The sequence below is a fragment of the Chelonoidis abingdonii genome, chromosome 24, assembly GCF_003597395.2.
Source record: "Chelonoidis abingdonii isolate Lonesome George chromosome 24, CheloAbing_2.0, whole genome shotgun sequence".
In the NCBI taxonomy this organism is placed as follows: Eukaryota; Metazoa; Chordata; order Testudines; family Testudinidae; genus Chelonoidis; species Chelonoidis abingdonii.
This window is the reverse complement of record NC_133792.1, coordinates 12,079,509-12,106,293: the sequence shown is the minus strand read 5'-3', so window position 1 is coordinate 12,106,293 and position 26,785 is coordinate 12,079,509. Positions and strand designations below refer to the sequence as shown.

The window sequence follows — 26,785 nt, the reverse complement described above, 5'->3', positions numbered from 1 at the left end:
ATATATTAATCTGCAATATTATTGTATCAGAAGCAGGCAACAAGTGCATGCATGCTTTCCTCATACCCAGTTTCACTAACAGATTAATTATGTTTACATCATCCCCATAATCCATTTCTGTTGTTGTTTAAATGGATACTACCTACAAATGGCAGTTTGCTTTCAAGAATAATTTACACTGATGGAGAGGTGTATTAAAGGCACCCATTTCATTCATGAAGTATTTATGCTGCTGGAAAGCCATACTGTTCTCATGAAATAACCACACTGAAACAGTTCCAACTGTTTTACAGCTTCATAAAGATTCTGGAAAGGGCATCCATTCATTCAGTGAAAGTATATTTTCTTTATAAACTGTCTGTCTTATGCGTTCCATCTGTCTTCTTGCTACTTTAGTAGATTTACCAATGCATAGAGGGAAAATCTGGAGAGGAATGGGAAAAGTAGCTATTTATTACAACAAGCCCCTCTTCTGCTACATTATTCTCTCAGCATTTCCTATTGCTTTTAAGATGTGTTTTGGGTATAGGGATGTGTGCTCTCTCTTCAGTTAATAATGATTGCCACTTTGGTTAAGATTTTTACACTGTTCTGTGTTTTTAATTTTGAATTTGGCGATAAAAACAAACTTGTGACTGAGCATGAACTGGTTTTAGGTCTTGGGGGGATATATTTTTTTAAAACAGATGGTTTTAAACATGTTTTTATTTAATATCTTTATTTTGATTTCCTTAAAAAACAAACAAGTTATAGCATATACTTGAATTTAACAGGCTGCCTGTCATCATGTATTTTATATCAAGTTGTTTATTCACTAGACTGTAATACCAAGAATTACTTTAGTCTATCTGATAAATATTTTATATATGGACATACATATGCCATGTTTTGCCATGTTGCCATGTTATTTGTAATATTTACTTTGTCTTAAGTACTCAGAAGCCTCTGGGTTTGTAGCACCTTATAAATCATGGAGGTCGTGGAATGACTCCAGAGTTGAGCTGAAATTTTCACTGAAATCAGGGCTAAAATATTTCCATCATTTCAAATGCTAGACTTTTAAAAAGTTGAATGGTTAATTCTGAATTTTCTAAGTTTCTAATGCTTGTTTTGGCATTTTTAAGTATAGTAATAACAGTAAGGCTTTTTATCCTCAACTTACTGATATGTACAGTCATGCTTCAATTGCAACCTCAGTGTACTTTTTGTCTGGGAGGCGAGAGAATATTTATTTATCTTTGCTGCTGTTTTCTATGGTGCCCATCTCTCTGTCAATCTTCCCTTGGAAACCTAGAAGGTCTACAGACCTTTTTGTGTTCACTGTTGCGACATATGACTTAACCAAAACTCCTCAGCATAACTGCAATCATAGGCCCTGATCTTGCACTCATGTCTGCCAGCTAGACCCAGTCACCTGACCTGTGCAGAGCCCCATTGAAGTTAGTGGGGTTCTGCACAGGTGCAGAATTCTGTGCTAGTGGGTCTAATTGCTGGATCGTGGGCTTATTACCATTGGGGCTACACTTCCCCTTTATTGGGTAAGAGAACTAATAGTTAGATTCTAGAGCCTTTCAGTGTAACTTGTCAGTTAACATGAGAGCTGGGTGATGGGTAATAAATTAAACTGGGATCAAGATGAGATCATCAAGTTCAGACCCTTCAAGTTGAATTGCTTTGTTAAAATCTGAAAGGCAAAATCTTTTGAGTTCACATAGCTACCTTAATTCTAACACACAGATGGTAAAATGCCGTTAGTGCCAGGCTCCTAGAGCCTTTGAATCTTTCAGTAACAACCAGAAGTGTGTGTCATGGCACACTACATCCCAGTCAGGTAGTGGCTAAGAGCTTCAATTGGGATTGCAGTAAAAGGAGGTTAGTCAGAGAAAGTACAGCACATAAAATTGAATTGCTAGAGCTGAAAGGCATCCATTGCCTGCATTCAGCTATTTCTTTGCCACATGGTTATTTCCCTATTTATCAACTGAGCAGTTGGCACTCATTTAGTTGTCTTGATCGTTGCTAAAGCAGTAGCATTTGGGTCAACGATTCAATAAAAATATATTTTAAATAGCACTATTAATCCCAGTGGATCCTGAAGAGCTTTGCAAGTCTAAACAGATGTACACGTTTTACACAAGGCTATTGCTTCATTCATCATTAAAATGTAGCCACCCCGGGAGTGGAACATGACACATCATTGTAGGGCACATGAATAATGTTCTATCCAGTTCAAACTGCACGTGGCATTTAGGGAGGTAGAATGATTCCCCAGGCTTGTCCAGGAAACCAAAGTTAACTCCTCTACTTGTACAAATGCCATTGGATTTTTAAGGACTACAAGTGGCCAGGAAGAATCTCCGTTTTTAATCATAGGCAAAGGACAGCAACTCTGGCAACACATTCCCTTAGCGCTATATTGGGTCAGTGATTCGGCATTAACTTGGAAGCAAAATGTCATCAACAGAATCAATACCACTACTTCTCTGCACCACCCTAGGTTTTCCTTGAAGGTCTCCTGTGTAAATACTAACGCAGGGACACTCTGCTTAGCTTGTGGAAGCTGAATGGCTCTCAGCCGAGGTGATATGGCTAAAAGTAATATAGTTTGAACACAGCAGATATACTGGAATTTATCACATGTTAAACTTGAGTACAATACACTTCAATTTAAAAGTGTGTGATGGTCTCACAGGACTTCTTGCAGTTTGTCGCACTGCATTTTTTGGCGGGTGCTGAAGATGGTTGCATACCAAATCTTCCAGAGATAATTTAGCAATTTTGGTAATGTTAGCACAGTGATTGAGGGTACTTAGGCTGCAGAGCTTTGGTTTACTTAGAATTTACCTGAATTGCCTTTCAGTCTGCAGCAATGATAACCTTCAAAATATAAAGGGGATAAATATCTTTCATAGCATGTTTTTCTGCTTTGTTTAAATTGTTCTTGTCTGGAAAGTTTAATCTTGACTGACCTAGAGATGACTCATAAATCATTTTTTTATGGATATATTTATAGGTTCTGCAAACATTTTTATCCATGGCTCAGAGCAGCGTAATTCCCTGACTTCTGAAATTCATTTTCTGAGGAAGCAAAATCAAGTTCTGAATGTAATGCTCACAAAAGGATCTAGAGGTAAAATATGAAACTCTGCTTTAAAGCAGCAGCTTGCAATTTGGAAAGCACCATGCATTTTTATTCCAATCAGAAAACAACAAAATATTTACATTTCTTTCATTAAATTGCCTCCACAGCTCTCCCCACTCGTGAAATTGCATGACCAGCCTTTGTATCCAAACGCAGGATAATAGGGGTGGAGGAGTTGGAATAGCAGCACTCTACCAGTATTGTGCTGCTCCTCTCTCTGCCCATAGCATTATCCTTCTTTGTGTCCTCTTTCATTTCCTCTCTCCCTCTTTTTTTGCATGTGTGTGCATTCTTCTTTTCCTTGTGCTGTTTTCTCTCCTTCCACCCGTTTGGTGTTGCCCACTTCCCCAGGCTCTTGTGTTTAAAGATCTTGCCAAAGGAAATTGGCTAAAATTATTCAGTTTCATTCTGGATGGAGCTCCTTTCAGGCAGAGCTGGCTGCAAAGGGAAATCAACTAATTTCCCTTAAGGTTCTAGAGCCTGATGCAGAGGGGAACTGGATAGTTCTAGTCAGTTTCCCTCTGCAAGCACTTTACCTCAGTTCCATTATTTTGAAAGCTCATGCTCCAAAACATCTGTTAGTCTGGATCTGTAAAAGCAGCAAAGAGTCCTGTGGCACCTTATAGACTAACACTAACACAGTTTCCCTTTGCACTTTCTTAGCTTGGCTCTCAACTCTTCTCAGCTCCACGTGTGCTCTAAGCAACAAAGTAAAAGTAATTCAGCCCCCTTAATGAGAAGCTCTGTAAAGCATGTAAAGCTAATCCTTGGGTCAGATGCCTTTCTGTGTGTGCAGAGTGGTGTTTGGACCATTCGCATAAAAGAAGCACGTGAACTCTCCCCCAGTTTCACGTTTTCTGATCTAGAATCACTTGGTCTTTAGCAGTTTATTCAAGGTTTATCTTTCATACTGCATAAGCTAGTGTTGCTTTTCTGTGTTGCTTTGTTTGACGATATATTTCTAAAGTCAGGGCTAAAGTTTGGTAAAAATTGTGTCTAAGCCCTGGTCGACACTACAGACTTTTATGTTACTTTAACTACGTCGCTCAGGCATGTAGACAGCATTGTGTTGATGGGAGAAGCTCTCACGTCAGCATTGGTAGCATCTTCACTAAGTGCTACAGTGGCACATCTGAACCAGGGCAGCTGCACCCCTGCAGTGCTGTAAGTGGAGACAGGCCCTAAGTAATGACCATCACAGCAAGGCATTGTTGCCTTTTATTTTTAGTACTGAGTCGATTTCCCCAGGGTTTGTGGGCATCTTCCCTTTTTATCTTGAGAATAAATACCTCTTGCTGCAGAGTTTTTTGATCTCTCGTGTCAATCCAGTCTCAGCCTTACCTCTCCTCCTGTGGTATTAGATGAAGTCTTATGGGCACCTCCTGCTGATTTTTCTGAATCAATGCAATCTATTTTCAATGCAAAGCAAAAGGATTTAGTCACAATACCTGTGAATATGAATGGGAATCATGTGGCTGAATCCCCACACACCATGCTGAACATGACCCCATTTCTACTTCCAGTATTTTATTTCACCGTGTTGTTTTGCTAGCATATATTCATAGTTGGCTTATAGCTCTGGTACAATCCTAGATCGCATACCTTTGCACAATGTATTAATATAAAACTAGAATAGTAGATTCCAGTGATATTAAACTCTTTGGACCCTAGCTACTACCTAGAGATTCTAGTATTCTTCTGCAGAATGTAACTTCCAATGAAGTCAATGGAAGGTATTTGAATCCTAGAGGAAGAGGATTGGGACCCATACATTTAAAAACCCTTGGGAACTTCCGTTTTCATAGACTTTCAGCTAGGTTGCTCTGCTAAGGAAGGAAGATTTCTAATGGCTGGGAGGTGGAACGATTTCTCCCTGCTTGACCCCCGGATGGGAACTTCCTCTCTTCTTACCAGCGCTGGCTTCCTAACATGACCAACTGCCCCTACTGACAGTTCTCAGTTAAGGAGCCAACATGGCTCAGGAGGCTGGTCATGTCAGAGGCAGAGAACTGGCAAGGTACTGATGGCATGCATGCAGATAGTGTTGGGAAAAGAGCATTTCAGCATTCAGTGGAGGGGATGGAGGGTTCATTGTGGCACAGCGAGAAAGATAGGAGTGGCCTTACTCATACCTTTTCCCCTTCAACAGAAGACAAGTTTACTACTCAGGAAGAGCACTCAAGATGTATTTGCTCACGCTTGGAGCCTAATCCTGCAAGTAACTGAGCAGCCCCTTTCCTGCTGATTTTGTCAGGTGGAGGGTGTTTGACATGTGTAGGGTAGTGCTCAGCTTCTCCTAAAATTGGGCCATGAGTCTTCTAGGGGTTAAACTTTACACTCCATTCAGGCACATTTATCTAAGAAAAATGCATTAGAAAACTGGAGTACTAAAATCATAAAACTCACAAGAGTGTCTTAGTTCCATTATTACTCTGCCAGTGCTTAACAAGTTGAATTTGTGGAGTAGTGTTGTTTGGGTACATTGTGGGAATTGCAGTCGACTTGTATTTTTACTTATTGCAGACAAACAAAAGGAAAATGAAAAGTTAAGAGAATCCCTCTCTAAGAAGAATGCAATCATTGAACATCTTCACCAGGATTATGAATGCTTCAAGAAAGAAAATGAAAAGTTGCAAAAACAAATTGGCAAAAAGGAGGATGAAAATAGACATTTGACTCACGAGATTTACAGCAGTCGTAATGAATTAAACAGGTACTGATCCTGTCTCTGTTTGACTATTTTCTCCCCCAAATGAACACTGCGTGTCATGCATGTGTTTAGCAGTGGCCATTAACATTAATGAGAGCTGCATAATTACACTCAAGAAGCGGGGAGAACATTAGAGGGGTGAGAAATTTTAGATTTTAAAGGAATGAATAAGCAAAATTTACCTTTGACTTATGAGTACATTGGAACTTAACAGGTTGCAGACAGAAATGAATGTAAAGCAACATCAGCTGTCTGAGAATGACAAATTACTGCAGTCACTCCGAGTTGAGCTAAAGGTGTATGAAAAGTTGGACGAAGCAAGGAGAAGGAGAGCAGGTATAAAATGCACTGTTATGTCTGTGCTTTGTTATTGCAGCCACACCAGCTCTGACTGTGATCTTGTGAGATTAAACAAGACACGGGTTGGGCTGATTCAGTATTTCCTTGATTTTACTTAAATCTCCATTATTGCTACAGAAAGTGATCATAGAATTGGAAGGGACTTCGAGAGGTCATCTAGTCCAATCTCCTGCACTTGTGGCAGGACTAATTATCTAGACTATTCCTGAGAAGTGTTTGTCTAACCCGCTCTTAAAAATCTTCAATGATGGAGATTCCACAACCTCCCTAGGCAATTTATTCCAGTGCTTAATCACTCTGACAGTTAGGAAGTTTTTCCTAATGTCCAACCTAAACCTCCCTTGCTGCAATTTAAGCCCATTGCTTCTTGTCCTAGCCTCAATTTTTCTTCCTCTTCCTTGTAACAACCTTTTACATACTTGAAAACTGTTACCATGTCCCCTCTGTCTTCTCTTTTCCAGATTAAACAAACCTTATTTTTTCAATCTTCCATCATAGCTCATGTTTTCTAGACCTTCCATCATTTTTTTTGCTCTTCTCTGGACTCTCTCCAATTTGTCCACATCCTTCCTGAAATGTGGCACCCAGAACTGGACACACTACTCCAATTGAGGCCTAATCAGAGCAGAGCGGAAGAATTACTTGCCGTGTCTTGCTTACAACACTCCTGCTAATACATTCCAGAATGATACACCCCAGCGTTACACTGTTGACTTTCATTTAGTTATGGTCCACTATGGCTCCCAGATCCCTTTCTGCAGTACTCCTTCCTAGGCAGGCATTTCTCATTTTGTATGTGTGCAACTGATTGTTCCTTCCTAAATAGAGCACTTTGCACTTGACGTTATTGAATTTCATCTTATTTACTTCAGACCATTTCTCCAGTTTGTCCAGATCATTTTGAATTTTAATCCTAAGCTCCAAAGCACTTGCAATCCCTCCCAGCGTAGTATCGTCCACAAACTTTATAAGTGTACTCTGTGTGCCATTATCTAAATCACTGATGAAGATATTGAACAGAACCAGACCCAGAAATGATCCCTGTGGGACCCCACTGTTTATGCCCTTCCAGCATAACCTTTGTCATATGGTATAATTCCCAAATCTGAACCTTAGCGTCCACAATTTGGGTACCTGCATGAATTCCTCTAAGCTTAATTACCAGCTTAGATCTGATAGCACTGCCACCACCCAAAAATATAGTGTTTTGGGGCACTCTGATCTCCCCAACCTTCCCTGGGGACCCCAAGAACCCAAACCCCTTGGGTTCTTAAAACAAGGAGAAATAAACCATTTCCCCTTCTTTCCTCCTCCCAGACTTTCCCTCCCTGGACTATCCTGGGTGATACTGATCCAACCTCTTTAAATCACAATACAGAGAAGCATGTCCCTTCCCTTCCACAAAGAGGCAAACAGATTCAAGGAAAACAGAGAGAGTCTACCTCTCCTCCCCCCTCCCGTCTCCCCCCACCAGTCCTGGTGAGTTATCCCAATCCCCTGGGATAAAACAAGGGAAACAAGAAAAAAAATCAATCAGGTTCTCTAAAAAGAAATCTTTTAATAAAAGAAAGGAAAAAGTAAAGAATTATCTCTGTAACTTCAAGATGTAAATATTACAGGGTCCTATCTTATAGACACAGAAAGAAACTTTCCTCCCAGTACCAATACAAATCAAAATATTCCCAGCAACTACACATATAAAGGTAACCAGCCAGATTCACAATTGTAAATAGAGTAAAACAAACAAACAATACTAAAATCGCCTGTTCCTACTTACTATTTGAACAGAAACTTAGCCTGTAGTAATGTCTGGTTTCTCTCAGACTCCCCAAAGAGAACAAAGCAAAAACCCCAAACTACAAACAAAGGCTTCCCTCCCTTGAGATTTGAAAGAATCTTGTTTCCTGACTGGTCCTCTGGTCAGGTGTTGTTTGTTAACGCTTTCCAGGTGAAAGACACATTAACCCGTAGCTATCTGTTTATGACAACCTTGAACACTGGTAACTACTCTCTGGAAATGGTTTTCCAACCAGTTTTGCACCCACCTTATAGTAGCTCCATCTAGGTTGCATTTCCCTAGTTTGTTTATGAGGTGGTCATGTGAGACAGTATCAAAAGCTTTACTAAAATCTAGATATACCACGTCTACCGCTTCCCCTCATCCACTAGGCTTGTTACCCTGTCAAAGAAAGCTATCAGGTTGCTTTGATGCAATTTGTTTTTGACAAATCCATGCTGACTGTTTCTTATCATCTTCTAGATGTTTGCAAATTGATTGCTTAATTATTCGCTCCATTATCTTTCCAGGTACAGAAATTCAGATGACTGGACTGTAATTTCCTGGGTTGTCTTTATTTCCCTTTTTATAGATGGGCACTATATTTGCCCTCTTCCAGTCTTCTGGAATCTCTCCTGTCTTCCATGACTTCTCAAAGATAATCGCTAGTGGCTCAGATATCTCCTCAGTCAGCCTCTGTTGGTAGTTGAGGCTTTGTCTACGCTACACAGCTTTTAGCTACGCGGCTGTGTGGCTAGGCAGGGTAAACGCTGTTTGTCGGCACTTTTGCCGACAAAATACTTCTACCCCCTACGAGCGGGGTTCGCTGTGTCGACAGGAGAATGCTCCTGCTGACACCGAGCCGTTTACACTGCCACTTCCCGCGCAAAACTTTTGTCTTTTGAGGTGGGGTCGGAGGGAGCTTTTTTGAGCACCTGTGAACGACAAAAGTTTCGTCGTTCAGTTGGCAGTGTAGACAAAGCCTTAGTAGCAAGCAGCGCTCTTCCCTCAGAGTCAGTATTAAGAGAACATCTCCTACATTGTGTCAGGGACAGTGTGCTGCTGGAGGTACTATCCTTTGAATGGAGTGTAAAATTGAATCCCTGCCCACTTGTGCTTATTAAAGCTATAGGGGAAGGGAATGAAATCTACTTGACTGCTTCTTCCACCTTCCAGGAGCAAGGGGGCAGAAACCCTTCTGAATGAACCTCACATTGGTGGAGGTGTGGAACAGCCCCAATTTTCATGGCACGCTTCCTTTAAAATCCAACAGAAATCCTTGCAGAAATGAATGCTGTTCCTTGTTATGTTAACTAGAATTCCCTTTATAGTTTGGTTTAGTGCCCAGCTGCAGCAGAACCCCCCACCTGCAAAGAGACAAAGGGAGAAATCTAGAGGGGTTGACTCAAGGATAGAACTAAATTTCTCTGCAGAACTTGCACCATCCATGAAATTAGAGGATTACAGCAAACTTCCTCCTCATGCAGCTGCAAACCCCTTTCTGATGGGTGGAGAACCTTTTTGGATCTTAGAGTGCAGGAAGCCCTTTTTGTGCTTTGCCCGTGCTATGAAAGGGAAGAACAGTGCCCTGAGAGTTTGTCAGTTTCAGGCTGGTTCTTCTGATTGCCAGGTGATCACAATTTCCTTAGTTTTATTTCACACAAGGGACAATCAGTTGTACTCCATCCCTGTTCCTCATGCCAAGATTACCCATTCCTTTTTTTATTTCCCCCCGACTGTGCATTAATGCACTTCAGAGTTTATAAATACTTTCCATTCTAGTCTCTTATTATGCATCATCTTGCTTTTGGCATGCGACTTATTAGCCTTTATGGACAAAGTGAAAAATAATTTTCAGCTCTTATTAAATTGTTTGAGGGTAGAAGCAATTAAGATTTCCTTTTTTTTGTCAAACCACTATCTTAATACTGTTTGTAGTTAATTCTTAATATTGAAAATAAAGCTGGCTATAATTTACTTGCTAAGCATTTTGATAATGTCTAACGTTATTTTAATTGTTAACAATTAAAAGTGCTTCTTTTAAAGACATCTTGGATCCTGGACATGAAGAATTCCAAAAAGATCAAAATAATCCACTTGACTTACATGAACTATTGACTGAAATACAGAGTTTGCGAGTGCAGCTTGAAAGAAGCATAGAGACAAACAAAACTTTGCATGAAAAATTGGAGGAGCAGCTTTCAAAAGAAAAGAGAGAAGAAGCGGCCTCAGTGTCAGCTGTGAATATCAACTACCTTTTAAAACGAGATTCACAGCATTATACAAGAATGAACGGTACTGTGCAATACTTGCTTTTATAACACTGTATAGAAACCTGTGCCTTGTTCTTCAAAGATGCCTCTTTCTCCTAAAGCCTTATAAGACATTAACTACATTATTTGGGAGCTGTCCATCAGTTTTTCAGATCTCTTCCCTTTTAGAGTTATTAGTGGATGCAGAGGTGAAACGAACACTGTCTGTTCGCCTCTAACTGTCAGTTCCTTTTCATTCAGAAAAAGGTTTGCAGATGATCTCTGGAATGGAAGGATGACTAGGTTAAGTTTCCATAAATTTTGCTTACCTGAGGGTTCTTTATTTAATGCACAGCTCTAGAGCATTTGCTAGAGGTGGCTGTGCATTATTCTAGAATGATCAGTAAGTGCACTGGCTAGTCTTTGTATAAATCAGCTGTCCCCTTTATACCTTGAGGAGTATTGTATCTTTATTTGCACTGGTATTCAGTGATAGCATGGTAACAAATCAGAATTCAGGGGACAATATAGTGAAGTGTTTTACACAGAGGCTACAGAAGGCACAAGGATCCTGGCTCCTCTATGTCCCTCATGGATCCTGCACTTAGGAAAGCACAGTTAGTTTCCCTTAGTGTCCTGTGGGCACAAGTCACCCAATAAAGGGCGAGGAATGAACTTCCCTCATACTAGGCTGCCTAAACACCCTGCTGCACTACAGAAAGGAGGTTACACCACCACTGGGGGATTGGGAGAGTTTCTGAAGCAGTAGGGCTCTACACACACACTCACCCAATCTTACTTGTACTCTGTATAAGATACACAGATTCTCATCCAATCAACAATTACAAACCTCTCATTGACTTATGGACTGGACGTCATCCCCGTAACCTCCCCAAACATCTATGAGAAAAGACAGTGGCAGATTTTATTCCACCCCCAGGTGAGGAAGACCCTGAATGCAGCAGAACCAGTATGTTAATTCTGTGCAGTGTTTTCCCTGCATGCAGTCAGCACCTAGACTACTGTAACATTTTCTACGTGGGCCTGCCCGCTTGGGGCCACTCAGAAGCTTAAGTGGGTGCGAAATGTTGCCGCTTGCTTGCTGAACAATACTGTAGGTCGTGCAGGGAGCCCATAACACCAACAAGTGCACTGGTCCTAGATAAATTTCTAGGTGTAGTCCTAGATGCTGGTCTTAACTAATATCAGCGTGAATGAGTAGAGACCTGCTTATCTGAGACACCATTACTTTCTGCCATACTGCCGCAGCTGAGACTGGAGGGTTGAGAGGGAAAGATCAAGATATGGACTATTTGAGTGCAGACAGGGCAGTCTCTGAAGGCTCTGTACCAAGGCCTGGATTTCTTAGCCTTCTGGTCATGCTCCAGCGGCTGTCTTTTCTCATAGGCATTTGGAGGGGTGGGGGGAGGGATGATGGCAATAAGATCTTATGATGGCTAGGCAGAGCACTTTACTTTTTGTGGAGAGTCAGTGAAAGGTTTGTAATTGTTTACTGGATGAGAATATTTTACTGATGCATTTCCAGTGATTAGATTTTGAGAGGAACTTCTATGTGCTAGAAAAATAAATATATGCATGCCTTGAATACTGGAGAGCTCCACTTTATGGGGACTGAAATACTTTAATTTGGGGAGTAGGACCAATGAGAACTTTCTACTGAAAGTATGTTACCTGCTTACTGATGCACTCTCTTTCTGTTCTGGATGTATAGAGGTTGGTCACAAATTCTCTGCTCCAAGCAGTAATGTATGTGAATTACAAAATTGTGGACATGGCACATCACCAGGAAAAGCAGGTACACCCAAGGACAAGAACATCATAAACAAGCAGATGTTCTGTATCCCAGGTTTGCCTTTTGAGATTCAGTGCAGTATAAATTAATTTTTAAAGCCTGATCCTTTCAAAATGTGAAAGTAAGAAACTTATTTTCCCCCTACTTTAGAGACACAACTAGCAGCTAAAGAAGATTTAGACAGCTCTTCGCGGTGCAGTAGCAGCTCATCCACTGGCACATCATGCACCCCCCGTCTTGTTCCTGGTCATCGTATGTGGGCAGACAAAAATGGACGCCATATCCTTGGCTTGATTGAGGATTATAATGCTCTACGGAAGCAGATCTCAGAAGGGCAAAAGCTGGTATCTGAAATGGAGACTCTTCTTAGAGAGATCACTGGGATGAAAAACCTGGAACCTGGAGTAAAGGTACACATTGAGAACGAACGGGGGAAATGAATTTGCGTAGTGTTGTAAAACGTATAGATCAGATAAATGAGCTTCCCTGAACAACTCTGCCAAAGCACCTCAGCCCTGACATGTACTACCTGGGTCCCTTCTGAACACAGATGGTCAGCTACATGCTGATTTAATGAGATGTGGACAAGTGATCTCCTAGTCCTGAGTGAACAATCTCATTTTTATCTGTGACTCTAAATGAGTTTTAACCTCTCTCTCTCTCTCTCTCTCACAAGTGAAACTACTGCTTCAAAATAGAAGTTAAGATTTATTACATTGGAAATATTGTCTTCATGTTTTCATTATCTGATTTCTGATTACATGTTAAAATGGAGTTAAGGTGGAAAGTAGAACTGGTTGAAAGTCAGACTTTCCATTTCACAGGAAATTTCAAAACAATAAGTAGAATTTTCAAAATCCCTGGGGAGAGGAAAATCTGAACGTTTTGTTTTGAAATAATTGAAACAGTTAGTTTTGAAAATTTCAACAGCAAAGAAAAGTTGAATGTGGAAATTCAAGCCCCAGTTTCGTGGCTCAACCATGACTCCTTAGGTATTTAGGTTCTCCATTGGGATTTGTAATTATTCCGAAATAGAGTATTACAAACTCAGGTAATTCAGATTTAAGGTAATTTAAACGAAATATAAACTTGTCGAAGTACAGAAATGCAAAATTAAAGTTGATTGGGTGCCTTAACTCTGCCCTGTAATGACCCCATGCAATTGTGATTGATACATATTAGTGGTCATTGTCGCTTACTGAGTGAAAGCGATTTTTGAACAAACAGTATCTCCCCCCCCCCCCCCTTTTTGGGAGGGATATCAGTTGAGTATAGGCGGGAAATCAGCAGCTAGTCTAACAACTTGGGAATTTCCCAACTGGTCAAACTTCAGCTTTCAAGACGCACTGTACTGTATACTCATCAGGCTTCCAGTTGTAGCATACTGATATGGAGTTATGTATGGGCTACACTCCTATATATAATGATCTATTATGCTTTTTCCTTAAATAATCAAAATGCTTTGTTTGATATATTGTAGGAGGAATATGGTGTATTGAGTTTTTCATCATTTTCCCTTTTATTCAAAAGAAGAAAGGGTGCTTGATTGACTATGTAGAATCTCAGACACTGTTCATATCCGTTACTAGATTCAGTTAATAGACTACCTACGTTAAGGTTGTAGAAAAATCCCTGCTGGTCTTTAAAAAATGGGAAGATAATTATATCATGTTAAAATCACAGTGCTTCTCTTTACCAGTTTCATATTAGCAAAGTCATTGAATGTAGAGCCCATACATGCCTGAAAAAATGTTCAGAATTATTATGTGTGCTTATATGCTATAGCGATGTCTGCATGACACTTCAGACTCTCTGAAGTTTCTCACATTTTCAGATGACCTAGTTAAGATACTGATAATGACTGAAGCAGTAATCTCTCAGCATGATTGTAACTTGTTTTGTTGGTGTAAAGATAAAAGCACTAAGTTTCACAATTTGCAGTCTACCACCAAGCTTTACATCTCTCAAGTTTCAAACTACTTAGCAAACGGGATATTTTACATGACAGGAGGCTTGTTGTTAGATAACAATGCTAAATACGCATTCACGTGGCATGCTGGATGTGGGAAGGCAGAACAAATGCATTTCTCCCACTTTGCCATCACTTTGGTAATTCATTTGCTCCCAATGCATTCTTTCCCTCCTCTCCTCCCTTTATTTCACATCTATGCATTTTTGTCAATTTGGTTTTCTCATCTGTCAGCAGAGGAATACATTTTATATGTGCTCTGTTAGTTACTTTAGCAATAAATGGAACAGTTTAAAGGGTCTGCTAAGGCAGAAACATCTGTATTGCTTAAATTGATGTCTGGAGTGATTTGACTTTCAAATTGCATGCCATGAAATGCAAATCGGAGAGGAAAAGAGATGCTAAGTATTTTCCACATCATAGCAAATGCACTAAATGTAGCCCATTATTAATCACTATTATTGATTAGGATAAATCCCTTCCTCCCCCCATTTTTGAAAAATGTATAATTCAGCACACTCTCTCAACTATTAAATTAGTTTATCCTGGCACACAATAGCTTTGTTCTTCATCTTAAATATGAAATTCATAGCTACTGGATTTATACCTTTAATTAAAACCTACATTTTCATAAAGACAGATATATCATGTTTCTAATCCTACTATACAGGTTCCCGACCAGGAATCACTGAATAACTTTTCTGCAAACATTCACACGGTACAGCAGAATTTAGAAGAGGCTGCACGTTTATTGAAACTTCTCTGGAGAGTTTCACTTCCTATGAAAGTTGTCCACAGTACTGCTCACTGCAGTCAGGTACAGTGTTGTTTCAGTGTGAAGGCAAAAGCAATGAACCATTCAGAGGTTGTTCTGAAAGTTACATAAGATGGTCATATATCAATCATGAAGTTATTTTGAAGGTTCTAAAGCAGGTATGGGCAAGCTGCAGCCTGTGGCCACATTCACCTTCAATATGCAGCTGTCGCCTATGAAGACTTTAAGACCAAATGTGTGATAGCCTCGTGATCTGAGCCAACTCTGCTTAGATCAAAATGAAGCATTGCATGCTGTGGACTGCAGTCACCCCAGGGGGGCAATCCATAGTAAGATCAGAGGTATCATCTGCTCTATTTTATGCAAATTACATGTTATCCTTGGGTTCCAGGCAAATGGACTTTCAGCTGGAAAAAATTTGGCCACCCCATTATGGGCCATATTCGGTCTGATTTATATATTATAGTAACATAGTAAGAATCTCCTTACCAGTTAATGATAAGCTCTCTATCTCATGGCTTTGATGTAATCAGAGGGCTATGTTTCACCTTCATCACTGTGACATCTGATCTTTAAAACAGAACATTTTTTAAAGTGCAACAAAACCCCAAAACAACTTTTATAACCTTTTTAACTGAAAAGGATTGCACTGTGGAAATCGTGCACTATGGAACTGACGTAAACGGAATGCATAGATATGTGTCACAATATCACCACTCAACATTGAACTGTTTCAAGCTAAAAATCAAATTGTGGCTTTAACTTATTTTTTTTCTCCTGAATGTTGTGTGTGTGTGGGTGCACGAGAGAGACAGACAGAACATTGCTAAAAATAAACGTGTTGGAAGGCAAAGGTTCTTGTAATATTCTTTTGTTTATAATTTTTTGAAAGATATTGCAACATTTTAACAAATGTAAACTGTGCTCTCCAGTATATCACTTGAGTTGTGATCCTGTAATTAGTGATGCTATCGGAAAGCCTTCAAGGGGTGTGTAACTCAGCTAGTACCATGTGTATTTAAATGTTGTGTTTGTGTTTGTCAGCCAGTCTATCACGTATCAGTCTGTAGTGCAACACTGTCTATAAATGTGCAGAAATATACATGTATGTTCAAACAAGTATTCACAAATTCACATACTATATACATACACCACTGTCTCTCAAAATACACCAAATACAGAAAAAACTTCATTTGCATGCACATCCAAACAATGATGATAAAGATCAAGGCCTGCTCAAAATCTGTCCCCATGTGTTCAAGAGAGCTCCTGACCCAACATGCTGAGTTCTCGTGGAAATCTGGCCACTTATTTTGGTGCCTAAATGGGAGATGAGCTCTTTTGGAAAATTTGGCCCTCTGTGTTTGATCCTAAAAAAACACCCAACACCTTGTGTGATCCTGCAGGAGCTGTGGTGAGTGATCAGTGCCACTGAGGAGCAAAATGCTGGATGAGAATTCCAAGAAACATAAAACAAAGTTCACCAAGTGACACATAATGCAAGTATTGCTTGTACTTAAAGCTGGAGTTTGTGTAAGGATCCAGATCAGTGACACTGGCAGGTGACCTTGGCGTTCTGTTTAGTAGCCCTGTCCCAAAAGATAATAATCATCGCACCAAGATGATGGAAATAAAGCCTTTAAATAAACAGGACAGATTGTAAACTACTCTTGCAGTCACACTGCTCCTGTCACTGTTATGATGCATTCAGATCCTCTGATTAAAAGCCATTTATATATAAAGGAAAGCAGTAGTACACAGTAGACCAGGTTTCCCAACTGTGCTCCACGGACTACTTGTAGCCTTTTGAGCACTTGCCAGCCACATGGTATTGGCTTGCCTTATAGTTTCCAGTGGAGAGCAAAAGAACTGATGGGAATGGAAGATTAAATAAAGAGCAGAAGTAGACAGCAGTGTTAGCCTTTTCCCAAAAGGCTAAAACATTAATTGCATTAAAGACAACTAAAAACGCACAAATACTTTCCTCAACTTAGTTTTCTGTGCAAGCAGTTGCTCTAGTTGCCTCTTGAATGCCTTGTGATTACAGATGGTACAGTTGAGATTGGGAGGGGAGGTGGCCATGAGACACTCTATGAAGAAGTTTCAAGGCTCTTTCACTAAATTATTTAGCAGTTAAGTATATGCTGTAATTTATAAAAGAATTCTGAAGTCATTATTTTCTTCTTTCAATTTAGGATGAAGGAATGAAAGCAGAAATACTTAGACTCCATAAGAAATTGTCTGAGCAGGAGAAGAAGCTACATAGTACTGTCAAACGCTTGCACTCCACAAACCAACTGAAGGAAAACATGGAGAAAGTCATCATTGATCAGTGTTAGTGAATGATCTGTTGTTAGTTCCTCAGTACCTTCTGTTTTATTTCTGTAGAGGGTTAACTAACTGAAATGAAATGAACGAAGAAACCGTTTTTAGTGTGAAACTACTCCTGTTGAAGGGCTGTTGAATATATTTAATAGCTAGTGTTAAATACTTCCTGGACTCCAAAGCATATGCTATATAAAGCTTGAGACTTTGTTCCACGAGGAAGAAATTCATCCCAGTGCATAAGGCAGGCTGGCACATAGCTCTATGTACCATGTCACTCCCCTAATTTAAGTGTCAATTAGGGACTTGTGCAGGCCTGTTGTAATGGGGTGAAATTTCACCCCTAACCCATTGTTGTATGATCTTCAATGTCAAAACAAATCTGTTGAGTTACTTCATTTAATGTACCAGTTTCCTATCTGCAAGGACTGTCTATTAAGGGGAAGCAATGTTTTGTCTAGGTCATTACGTTTCTGTGGCCCTTTACCTCTCAAAATAGTGATCCTACCAGAGTCCTAGTAAACCTAGAATGATTGAGAGTTTTCTGGTATGTTTATTCCCAGCTACTGTGATAGATGTGCAACAGGTAGAGTTGCTAGTCAAAGAGAGGTGCCACAAGCAGCAGAATCAACCATGTGGAACAGCATGGGAAGAGATGTAAACTCTCTGGACTGAATTAGAGGATTGCAGAAGAATTGAAGAGGACTCAGTAGCATGAGGATGGGGAGCTTACTGCTAAGCATGGCAGTCCTGATAAGAATGAAATTTCATTCTATGGCCTGTCCTAGCTTTTCCCAACAGCCATGTCCAGAGACTTATACGAAACATGAATTAAATCACATGCTTTTAATGTAGCTTCCAAAAAATTGTCAGAACTGCATATTCTGTAGTTGTGTCAAACACTGAACCCAGTCCAGTTCCAACACACAATCACCATTTAGGAACCTTAACTATTACACAAGTACAGCCACCAACTCAAACAAACATTCAAAACCAGGAAATGTAAAGGTATGGCAGATGCACTACAAAGCAACTTAACAATGGTATATCAAGCGCAATCTTTAACCAGCCCTATTTAACTCATGTGCGTCATTCACCACCCAAACTAACCTCCACTACAACACCCTTAACTCTGACCTGTGGTTACTGGCTGACAGTGGTTGGTGTTTTTTGTTTGTTTTATGCCTGCCACTTCCCCACCTGCTCCCTCCCCCCTTCTCTCAGTGAATTGGCAATAACAAGCCTTCAAGAGAAGCTAGCAATCCCACTCTGCTCATCCCTTTACAATAGGGGGGCTCCTACTCCTGCCATTTGTTCTTTAAGCCCCACTATGCCCAAGCCACTAAATGATTCTCTTTTGACAACTCTCACTGATTGGCAAATAGACAAGGGTTAGGGTTAGGAAAGGAGACTTTTGGCTTAAGAAAATTATAGTCCCATGTGCACACACTAGTGCATTTGATAAAGCTATAAAATTGTAAAGGTAAACCCTTTCTACAACAGTTTTATGGGATTTTTTAAATGTGAAAGTTAAAGCAAAGAAGTTTAGATGTTACCCACCAATGGTCTGATTGGTGAGGAACCCATCTAGTCCCAAGATACACTTTCATTGGCAGAATCAGATTACATCTGCTAGCCGCGCAATGCAAGGTGAACATGCTATGGGCTACAACCCTTCTGCTCAGGACCTCATCTATTCACCAGCAGGGATCTGGAAGGAGCCACTTCTCCCCTCTCTCTGTGCTATATTATAGCACATCTTGGTGCATCATGGACTAGATGGCTCACAGGTCTTTTCCAGCATGACATATATGTTCTTTTGAGTAATTAATCTAGAATTTAAAATGTTCTATATCATCAGCTAAATGTGTATGAAATGGCCTTACATCAATACCATGAGTTACTCAAATCATTGAAATGAAATGTTGTTCTGCTCCAAAACTGCAAACATTAAAAAAAAAAATTACATGCATCTTTTTCCTGCAGCTCAGCATTTATAGGCTGTGTTTAGAGCAGTCTTTTCAGAAGTGTCATTGTAACAAATGACACTAAAATTGGTTTTATTCAATCCAAATTTCTGTTTTGTTCAATTTTTTGGAAGGTAAATAGCTCAAGTTAGAATTCTTTTTTGAGTTAAAGTTTAATCATATTTTGTCTGCTTAAAAAATATCCTTGGGATGGAGTCTCTCTTATCTGGGATGGCAGTTCCTGTGCTCCAATGACGTATGCAGTGCGGTTATACTGGGTGTAAAACAGTGCAGATTTGGGGCTAACCCAGTCGCACACAGCCGCCCTCCCCACCCCCAACAGTTCACACCCTGTTCTGAATTAGATCTTGATAAAATGACGCCATGATGTTCTTAAAATATCCTGATGCAAAATGCTGCCTGGCTAGTAGCAGCTTCACTATTACTTTCATATACTCTAAATGCTGTCCTGTATGGAATTTAATAGTTTTGATTTGGAAAAATCTAGTTTTGTCACGTAAAATGAATTTACTAACACAGCTTTATGAGCAGAGAGCACCGTGTTACACGAAGGGACCTTGATACAATTTTCTGTAAGTTTTAATTGATTATGGGAATTATGGATGTCAAGTTACCGTTGCCATTTAGAGCAATTTCAGAAATGTTTCTAAATTGCATCTCTCCACAAACTCCTGACCATGCATAAAGGAAGATAGGTGAATCAGAGGAAGCTGCTAAATATTCCTGTTTTAAACAGCAAGAAATCACAGGGATCAAAGTGGGTGACCTTGCATTCCATCTCATTCTCCACAATCCAAATTCCTGCTAGCTGGGGAGCACCCCTAAAAGTCTACAGTCTGCTTCAAGGACCCTAGCACTATTAGCTTGAGTATTCCTAAATATGTTTAGAGGCACATTCTCATGGCCCCTCTTACACATTCTTAGGATGAGAGAACTCTGCTTATACACCTCATCTGAACATGTAACAATGCAGAGTCAAACTGCTATAATCTGCCAGGGCTATAATTATCTCATGTCAGCTGTATCCTTGGAGTTGGTGGGTTCTTATTATTGTAATGAAAAATCTTTATTTTTTTTTTATTATGCCTAAACAATTTAAGACTGGAATATTAAATTGCTGCTTGAACAGTATTTTTGAGCAGCTGAGGCAAGAGCTTAGAGCCTCACATTTTTAACCTGGCATTTCAAAGCTCAGTTCTTTATACAGAGAAAAACTTGGAACCCTTCAGAACAAGCCACTCTTGCATAATTTCTCCAGGGGGTATATAGGCTGTCATGTTCCTTCATGCTGGAAGAGTTGGTGTACATATTTTGCCATCTGTCCTTCTCCCCACCCCCAATATCTTCCCTCTGTCTCATAGAACTGATTTTAATTGGGTCATGCTCCATCTCCCCTCTCCATAGACTTTGACTTCCATGGGGGCTGCATTAAGCCCTTACATCATAAGCTTCTTGGGGCAGGGAATCCATGTTATCACTACAGTGCAAAATAATAATGCTCAAATACAGTGTTGCAATATACGTGTTATTACATGGTTAGTCCTTGTTATGGGGGGGGGAGTATTTTAAAATCTTTCATCCTTTTGTTCTGTATATCCGACAGGCAGAATAGTGGGTGGACTGAGCACAGGCCTGGGAAATAGGCAATCATGAGCTCTAGCTCTGCTCCTATAGTTTTGGGGAAGTCACTTTGTACTGTTTATGAAATTATACCCACATCCCAGGGTCGGAAGCTTACTCAGTGTTTGTAAAACACATATCATCACGGGATGTCAGTTCTCCTAGGTTTTGATAACTAGGTTGAAGTGGCCAGGGAAAAAAGGTGGACTATTAGCCTTGCTGGGCTGGGTCATTTGCCCACTTTGGTGTGTATCATAGAATGTCAGTATTGGAAGGGACTCAGGAGATATCTAGTCCAACCCCCTGCTCAAAGCAGGACCAATCCTGAGACAGATTTTTGCCCCAGATCCCTCTAGTGTCTCCCTCGAGGATTGAGCTCACAACCCTGGGTTTAACGGGCCAATTCTCAAACCACTGAGCTATCCCTCATAAATGCAAAGAAAGAAGTGTAAGTGCTAAATAGTATTGTGTCTAATCTATACTCTCTCGTTGCAGTGGCTTTAACCCATGATGTTTTAAAGAAGGCTAGAGGAAACCTAGAAGTAAGTAAAATCTGTTTAGCACAGTACTACGTACCACAGGGCACTTAATGTATTGTAAGTAATGCTGAAAAATATATTACTAACATGGCAGTTTATTAAATGAATGTAACCAACCCTTCATGTTTACACTGGGCCAGTGGGAAATACAAACCAAACAACTGATAGTACATTTAATGTCAAAATTTAACATTAACATTAAAAGGACAGTTTATATTAAACTTGCACGTTTTAATTAGGCTTGAAAGGTTTAGATTTTGTTGGTAAATGTCAATTTGTCTTACCTTGCACCGCTTTGTGTGTGTATTTCCATCAGTCTAAATGTACAGATATGCTAGTCAGTTCTCAAAGCAGCATTTTTCTTACCTAGCCTTTGTTTTAAAGATATTTACTTTGCAAATGTTGACATGATGTGTTGAGACTCAAAACATTTATAGTTATAAAGCTTTATAACTATAAATGTTTTGAGTCTCAATATCTACTGTCATTAAATAATTGATGACCACCCCCCCCCGCCAAGAATTCCCAACAAGTAAAATTATTTTTCAGCATTTTTAATGTTTGATACAAATTTTAAAAACATCTGTCAAAATTATAAAAAAGTCAAACTCTGCCAATCCTACTTATGAGCCAGTTACCCAGTAAACAATCCCTCATTATAAGAATATCCATACTGAGTCAGATCAAAGGTCCGTCAAGCCCAGTATCCTGTCTTCTGACAGTGGCCAATGGCAGGTGTCCCAAAGGGAATGAACAGACAGGTTGTCATCAAGTGATCCATCCCCTGTCTCCCAATCCCAGCTTCTGGCAAACAGAGGCTAGGGACACCATTCCTGCCCATCCTGGCTAATAGCCATTGATGGACCTATCTTCCATGAATCTATCTAGATCCCTTTTTAACCCCATTATAGTACTGGCCTTCACAACACCTTCTGGCAAGGAATTCCAGAGGTTGACAGTGCGTTGCATGAAATAATACTTTAAAACAAACACAAAAAACCTGCTGCCTATTAATTTCATTTGGTGGCCCCTTGTTCTTGTATTATAGAGAAAGTAAATAAGGAAGTGTTATTTACTCCTTCTCATATCACTCATGATTTTATAGACCTCTATCATATCCCCCCTTAATTGCCTCTTTTCCAAGCTGAAAAGTCCCAGTCTTATTAATCTTTCCTCACATGGAAGCCGTTCTATACCCCAATCACTTTTGTTGCCCTTATCTTGGAATTGGAAAAGGTTCATAAATCTTTTTTGAGATGGGGCGACCACATCTGCACGCAGTATTAAAGGTGTGGGCGTACCATGGATTTATATAGAGGCAATATGATATTTTCGGCCTCATTATCTATCAGGCTCAACCCTATCTCCTTGCTTATGCCTTTCGTAGCTTAGTAGTCCTATCCTTTTCCACCTCATCCAGTTGTTCATATCAGCACAAGGACACAGTCCAGTAACCTAATGTCCAATGCCCTATCCTAACTTCTGCCCAAGCTCATGAAGAAAATCTTATTCTGTGCTGCCATAGACATGTCTTAATATTTGGCTTTGGTTTTTTAAAATCTAGACCCACTGGGTAAAGCTTCTGCAAACAGACATTTGCTAATGCAACCTTTTAAAATTAGTTTGAGTTTCTAAATTGTCTCCTTTTATATTCCCAGGCCTGAAGAAGAGCTCGGTGTAGCTCGAGAGCTTGTCTCTTACTTACAGCAGTTGGTCCAATAAAAAAAATTATTACCTCACCAACCTGGTGTCTCTAATATCCTGGGACTAACACAACTACAACAAACCCTGCCAACAATCCTTTCATATTTGAATTTTTTCAAGCACTTTTAGACTTCACATACTAGAGCCCATAGCACATTAACTTCCCTATCTGTCCTACTCTTCCGTTTCTACCACCCCTTAATGACTCCCCTGCTTGTAAACCATTTCCCACTTTCTCCACCAACTCCCCTCCATCCTTTTACTGCTCTCGTCTTCTGTGAATCATTCCTCCATTAACCCCCTCGCCAATGATTTCTCAAAGCTTTTTCTTATCTAGATACTCTATTGTTGGCCCTACCTTGCCTGGGTGAGAACCTGATCATGCAAAAGGCTCCTTATTCCTACAAGGAATTGTATTATGTTCAGCAGGTCTTCATGCAGAAGTAAGAGCCTATGCTTGCAGATGGTCCTTTTGCAGGATCAGGGCCCTAAAGCATAAGATGTGTCAATTTGGGGGCTATTCTAGATCTTGGAAAGTCCTGTGAGAGTTTAAAATGCTATGAAATTTAACAATAAATGCTTTTCTTACCAGGTTCAGCCAGCTGAAAATCAAAAAGCAGCTTCACATACCAACAAGAAAAGGATTCTGTGAAGGAGAAAGTTCCACTAATAAAGCCTGTTCCTTCATGTGACCATTGTGTAGGCTTCCTTGCAGTTTAAGCCTTAATATTGGTTGGTTTAAAAGATTTTCTGGGCACTTCAATAGCTGACACCATTTGACATAACTATTGGGAAGTAACTTATTTAACATAGGGAAAAGATTGGTTTTGAATATTTATTACATGAATAGGTACTAGAGCTGTTGAAAAAAAGTACAGAAAGTGTTTAAAATGGGCTCATCTGAAATTTTTTACTTTTTTGTTATGCTGTAATTTTTTTTTTTTTTAAGTAGATGCATTCTGTTTCTTCTTGTGGTACGATATTTCCTAGTGCCTAAAAGACTTAGTCAAGGTAGTTAGCCATCTCCAAACTTCTTTTACAATGAATACTTGTAGCAGGTTAACAACAGATTTTCTTTAGGTCTTACATCACTGGATTTTAGAACTATGGGAAGATTTCAGTATTTTAAAGCATTGTCAATATGTGCATGAAGGATTTTGCTAAGAGCTACCTGATGTTGAGCTAACATTCTAAAGTAGCAATTAGAATCTGATGGTAGGTCTGAAAATGTGAATTAAAATCAGACATTTGTTAAACCTGTTCATGTTAATTATTTTGTTTGCAACTCCAGAGATTTCGGAGCACTATCTAAACAGAGACCACCTGTGGTCAAAGTCTTCCCAATTGTTGGCTGGGTCACTTGTTTTCTCAGAAGAAATATGGAAGCCTTCCTGTCCCTCTGGTGTTCAGTAATCACTCAGAGAAGGTAATTGTCGCTGAATGAAGCAGAACTCTGTCACCTCCTCTTAGTACAGTTCTCCAAGTGGTTACCCAAGTGGAATACACGTCTACATGGGGGTGCCCAGCACACCAACGTCAGATAACTTTGCTTAGTAGTAGCCGCAGGGGCAGCACTCCTGGTACAGCAGTCCCTCCCCTGCCAGGTATTTAAGGGTACCGCTGCCCCAACCCCCCTCAGTTTCTTCTAGCATGTGCTCCTTGAGTCAGACCACTCTGTGCGGTACTGTACCTCATGCTTTTTCTGTCTGTCTGTGGTTTTGTTATATAGTAGTTTACTACCTAATGAAAACCTAAGGATATTATATAGGGTTTAGCCTGGTGGGATGTCCTCACTAGCTTTTAAACACTATCCATCATATGGGGTAGCTGTCCTCAGTAGTGACTCCCCCACCACACACTTAGTGTTTATGGGACCTGCTGGAGAGGCACATGAAGGAAGGTGCTCCATCTGTAAATTGTTCAAGAAGAGAACACAGGTGGCAAGAGATTTGTGCCTTGAACACCACCTTCTGGAGCAGGCCATGAGATGTGCTTTGGCCCCAGGGAAATCTGCAGATTGTCCTGTCTTGGAGAGCCTTTTAGAGCCACACTGAGATGTTGGTCCAGGCCCAAGGTCTGATATTTCCCTAAGAGAAAGAGGGATCATTCTCCTTCCTCTGGTCCTCTAATGAAGAGGTCTTGCAAGATAGATAGAGGCCATGCCAGAACTAACAGATTCCTCTGTCCCCTCAGAGGAGTGCTGAGCAGTACCGTGATTCCTTGTAGATGTGGGATGGAGCTGGGTCATTTAACAACTCACCATTACCACACACAGAGCCGTTGGATACTGTACCTCCAGTAGTGGCCCTGGGGCATCCATTAAGTCAGATACTGACAACAGTGGCATCAGCACTGATTGTCTCTACCCCTTCAGGATACCAGGCGGCATCTGACCCGCTCTACCTCTGTTCCAGATTCCCCAATAATTCAGGAGCACTGAGATGCCATGGTGGCTTCTGCTGTGTCCTAAGCACTGCCCCGTTTGCTCACAAAATTGTCTGCATCTTAGGTGGTGCAGAAGTGTGAGGTCAGCTCCCTTTTTGGAATTGAAGGGTCTGGTGGCACAGACTGTCTTCAGGATAGACCTCATTTTTGGAACAAAATTCAGTCTTTGTAAATTTGCTTTCCGCAGGCCTGTTGTAGCATCTCTGCAGTCAAAGGATGTTTTCCCATGGACATGCTAGGCCCCAATCCTGTTCTCATTTGAGAAGTGGCTTAGTAGGGGGGGATGCTTCTACAGTCACCTTAAGGGACTCAACTATCTAGACATTTTGGGAATTCACTTTTGTGATATGAACCCTAAAAACAACAGGTCTTGAATTTAAAAGATTCCTTTATAAAGGGGTGTCTGGGGCCAGGCTCAAGAGCAGGCCCATCTTCCTCTTAATGTGCACTCCTGCCATTTTCTCCTCTGCGTTGAATGTTCAAACAAAACAAGGTAACTAGCTACATACAGTGCTATCAAAGGCACACAATTAATTGATTTTAGTCCTAAAAGGACTACAGTTAAAACATTACTGGTAATAAAAGTAGATACAAAGGATGAAATTTTGGCTCTATTGAAGTCAATGGCAAGACTTCCTCCAGCACTTGACTGTGGCAGAACAGTTTTTTCTTTTCCATCCTCCCCACCATAAAAATCTGGCTTCCACACACTCCCTATTGCCAGTGTGACCCTCTGGTGTCAGAGCCTACCAGGACTTGGTAGTGGATGCAGTGGGTCCTTCAAAACAGGGGAGGAAAAGTCCTTCATTAGTTCTGAAGGGCCAAACTTGTGATTACTAATTTCCTCAGGCAGGTGAGCTTGTAACCTTCCTGCCAAAGGCTGGTTCCTGAGTGACAGCCTTCAGCCCTGGGATCTGAACTGGCTGAAAAGGGTGGAGGGTATTCCACTGCCAGGGGCTGTTTGTTTAACTTCATTATAGAGAGAGTACATCCCCAGCATTGTCATATGTGAACGTCTTCAGAGGCCCATCTCTCTTCACAGCAATCAAAAACTCCTTATTTCTTCACAATTTCACTTGCAAAATAATTTCATGGTAAAAGAGAAACTTCAAGGGTTTTTACTAACGACTTTCAGTGGGAGTTGTACTCTTACATTGCCCAAGTGTTTTGGAAAACCAAACCCTGGACCCTTCCGTAAGTGTCGCAATAGGAGACAAGCTCTCTACACCTAACATTGGGGCTGGATTTTCAAGAGTGCTTGGAAATCTAGCCCACTGAGGGAAGTGAAAGCACAAAACCTGAGTGCTGCTGTCTTTAGCTGACACCAGGGGGAAGCAAACTCGTTTGGCTGCGTTGATAAGAATAC

General features: G+C 40.4%; 1 protein-coding gene across 5 annotated transcripts in view; it reads left to right on the top strand.

Annotated features, from left to right (window-relative positions):
* Nucleotides 1-24,230, top strand: part of CDK5RAP2 (CDK5 regulatory subunit associated protein 2) — a 102,243-nt gene extending 78,013 nt beyond the window's left edge. For 4 of the 5 annotated variants that reach the window (XM_032797926.2, XM_032797925.2, XM_032797927.2 and 1 more), the window contains 10 exons: nucleotides 3,014-3,130; nucleotides 5,666-5,855; nucleotides 6,067-6,188; nucleotides 10,036-10,284; nucleotides 11,974-12,108; nucleotides 12,205-12,464; nucleotides 14,694-14,840; nucleotides 16,994-17,132; nucleotides 21,227-21,273; nucleotides 23,567-24,230. In XM_032797926.2, coding sequence (XP_032653817.1) covers nucleotides 3,014-3,130; nucleotides 5,666-5,855; nucleotides 6,067-6,188; nucleotides 10,036-10,284; nucleotides 11,974-12,108; nucleotides 12,205-12,464; nucleotides 14,694-14,840; nucleotides 16,994-17,132; nucleotides 21,227-21,273; nucleotides 23,567-23,626 — 1,466 coding nt within the window. In that variant the 3' untranslated portion in view covers nucleotides 23,627-24,230. The remainder of the gene's footprint in view (nucleotides 1-3,013; nucleotides 3,131-5,665; nucleotides 5,856-6,066; nucleotides 6,189-10,035; nucleotides 10,285-11,973; nucleotides 12,109-12,204; nucleotides 12,465-14,693; nucleotides 14,841-16,993; nucleotides 17,133-21,226; nucleotides 21,274-23,566) is intronic. The other variant, XM_032797930.2, reaches the window with a different exon arrangement.
* The last annotated feature ends 2,555 nt before the right edge of the window (nucleotides 24,231-26,785 follow it).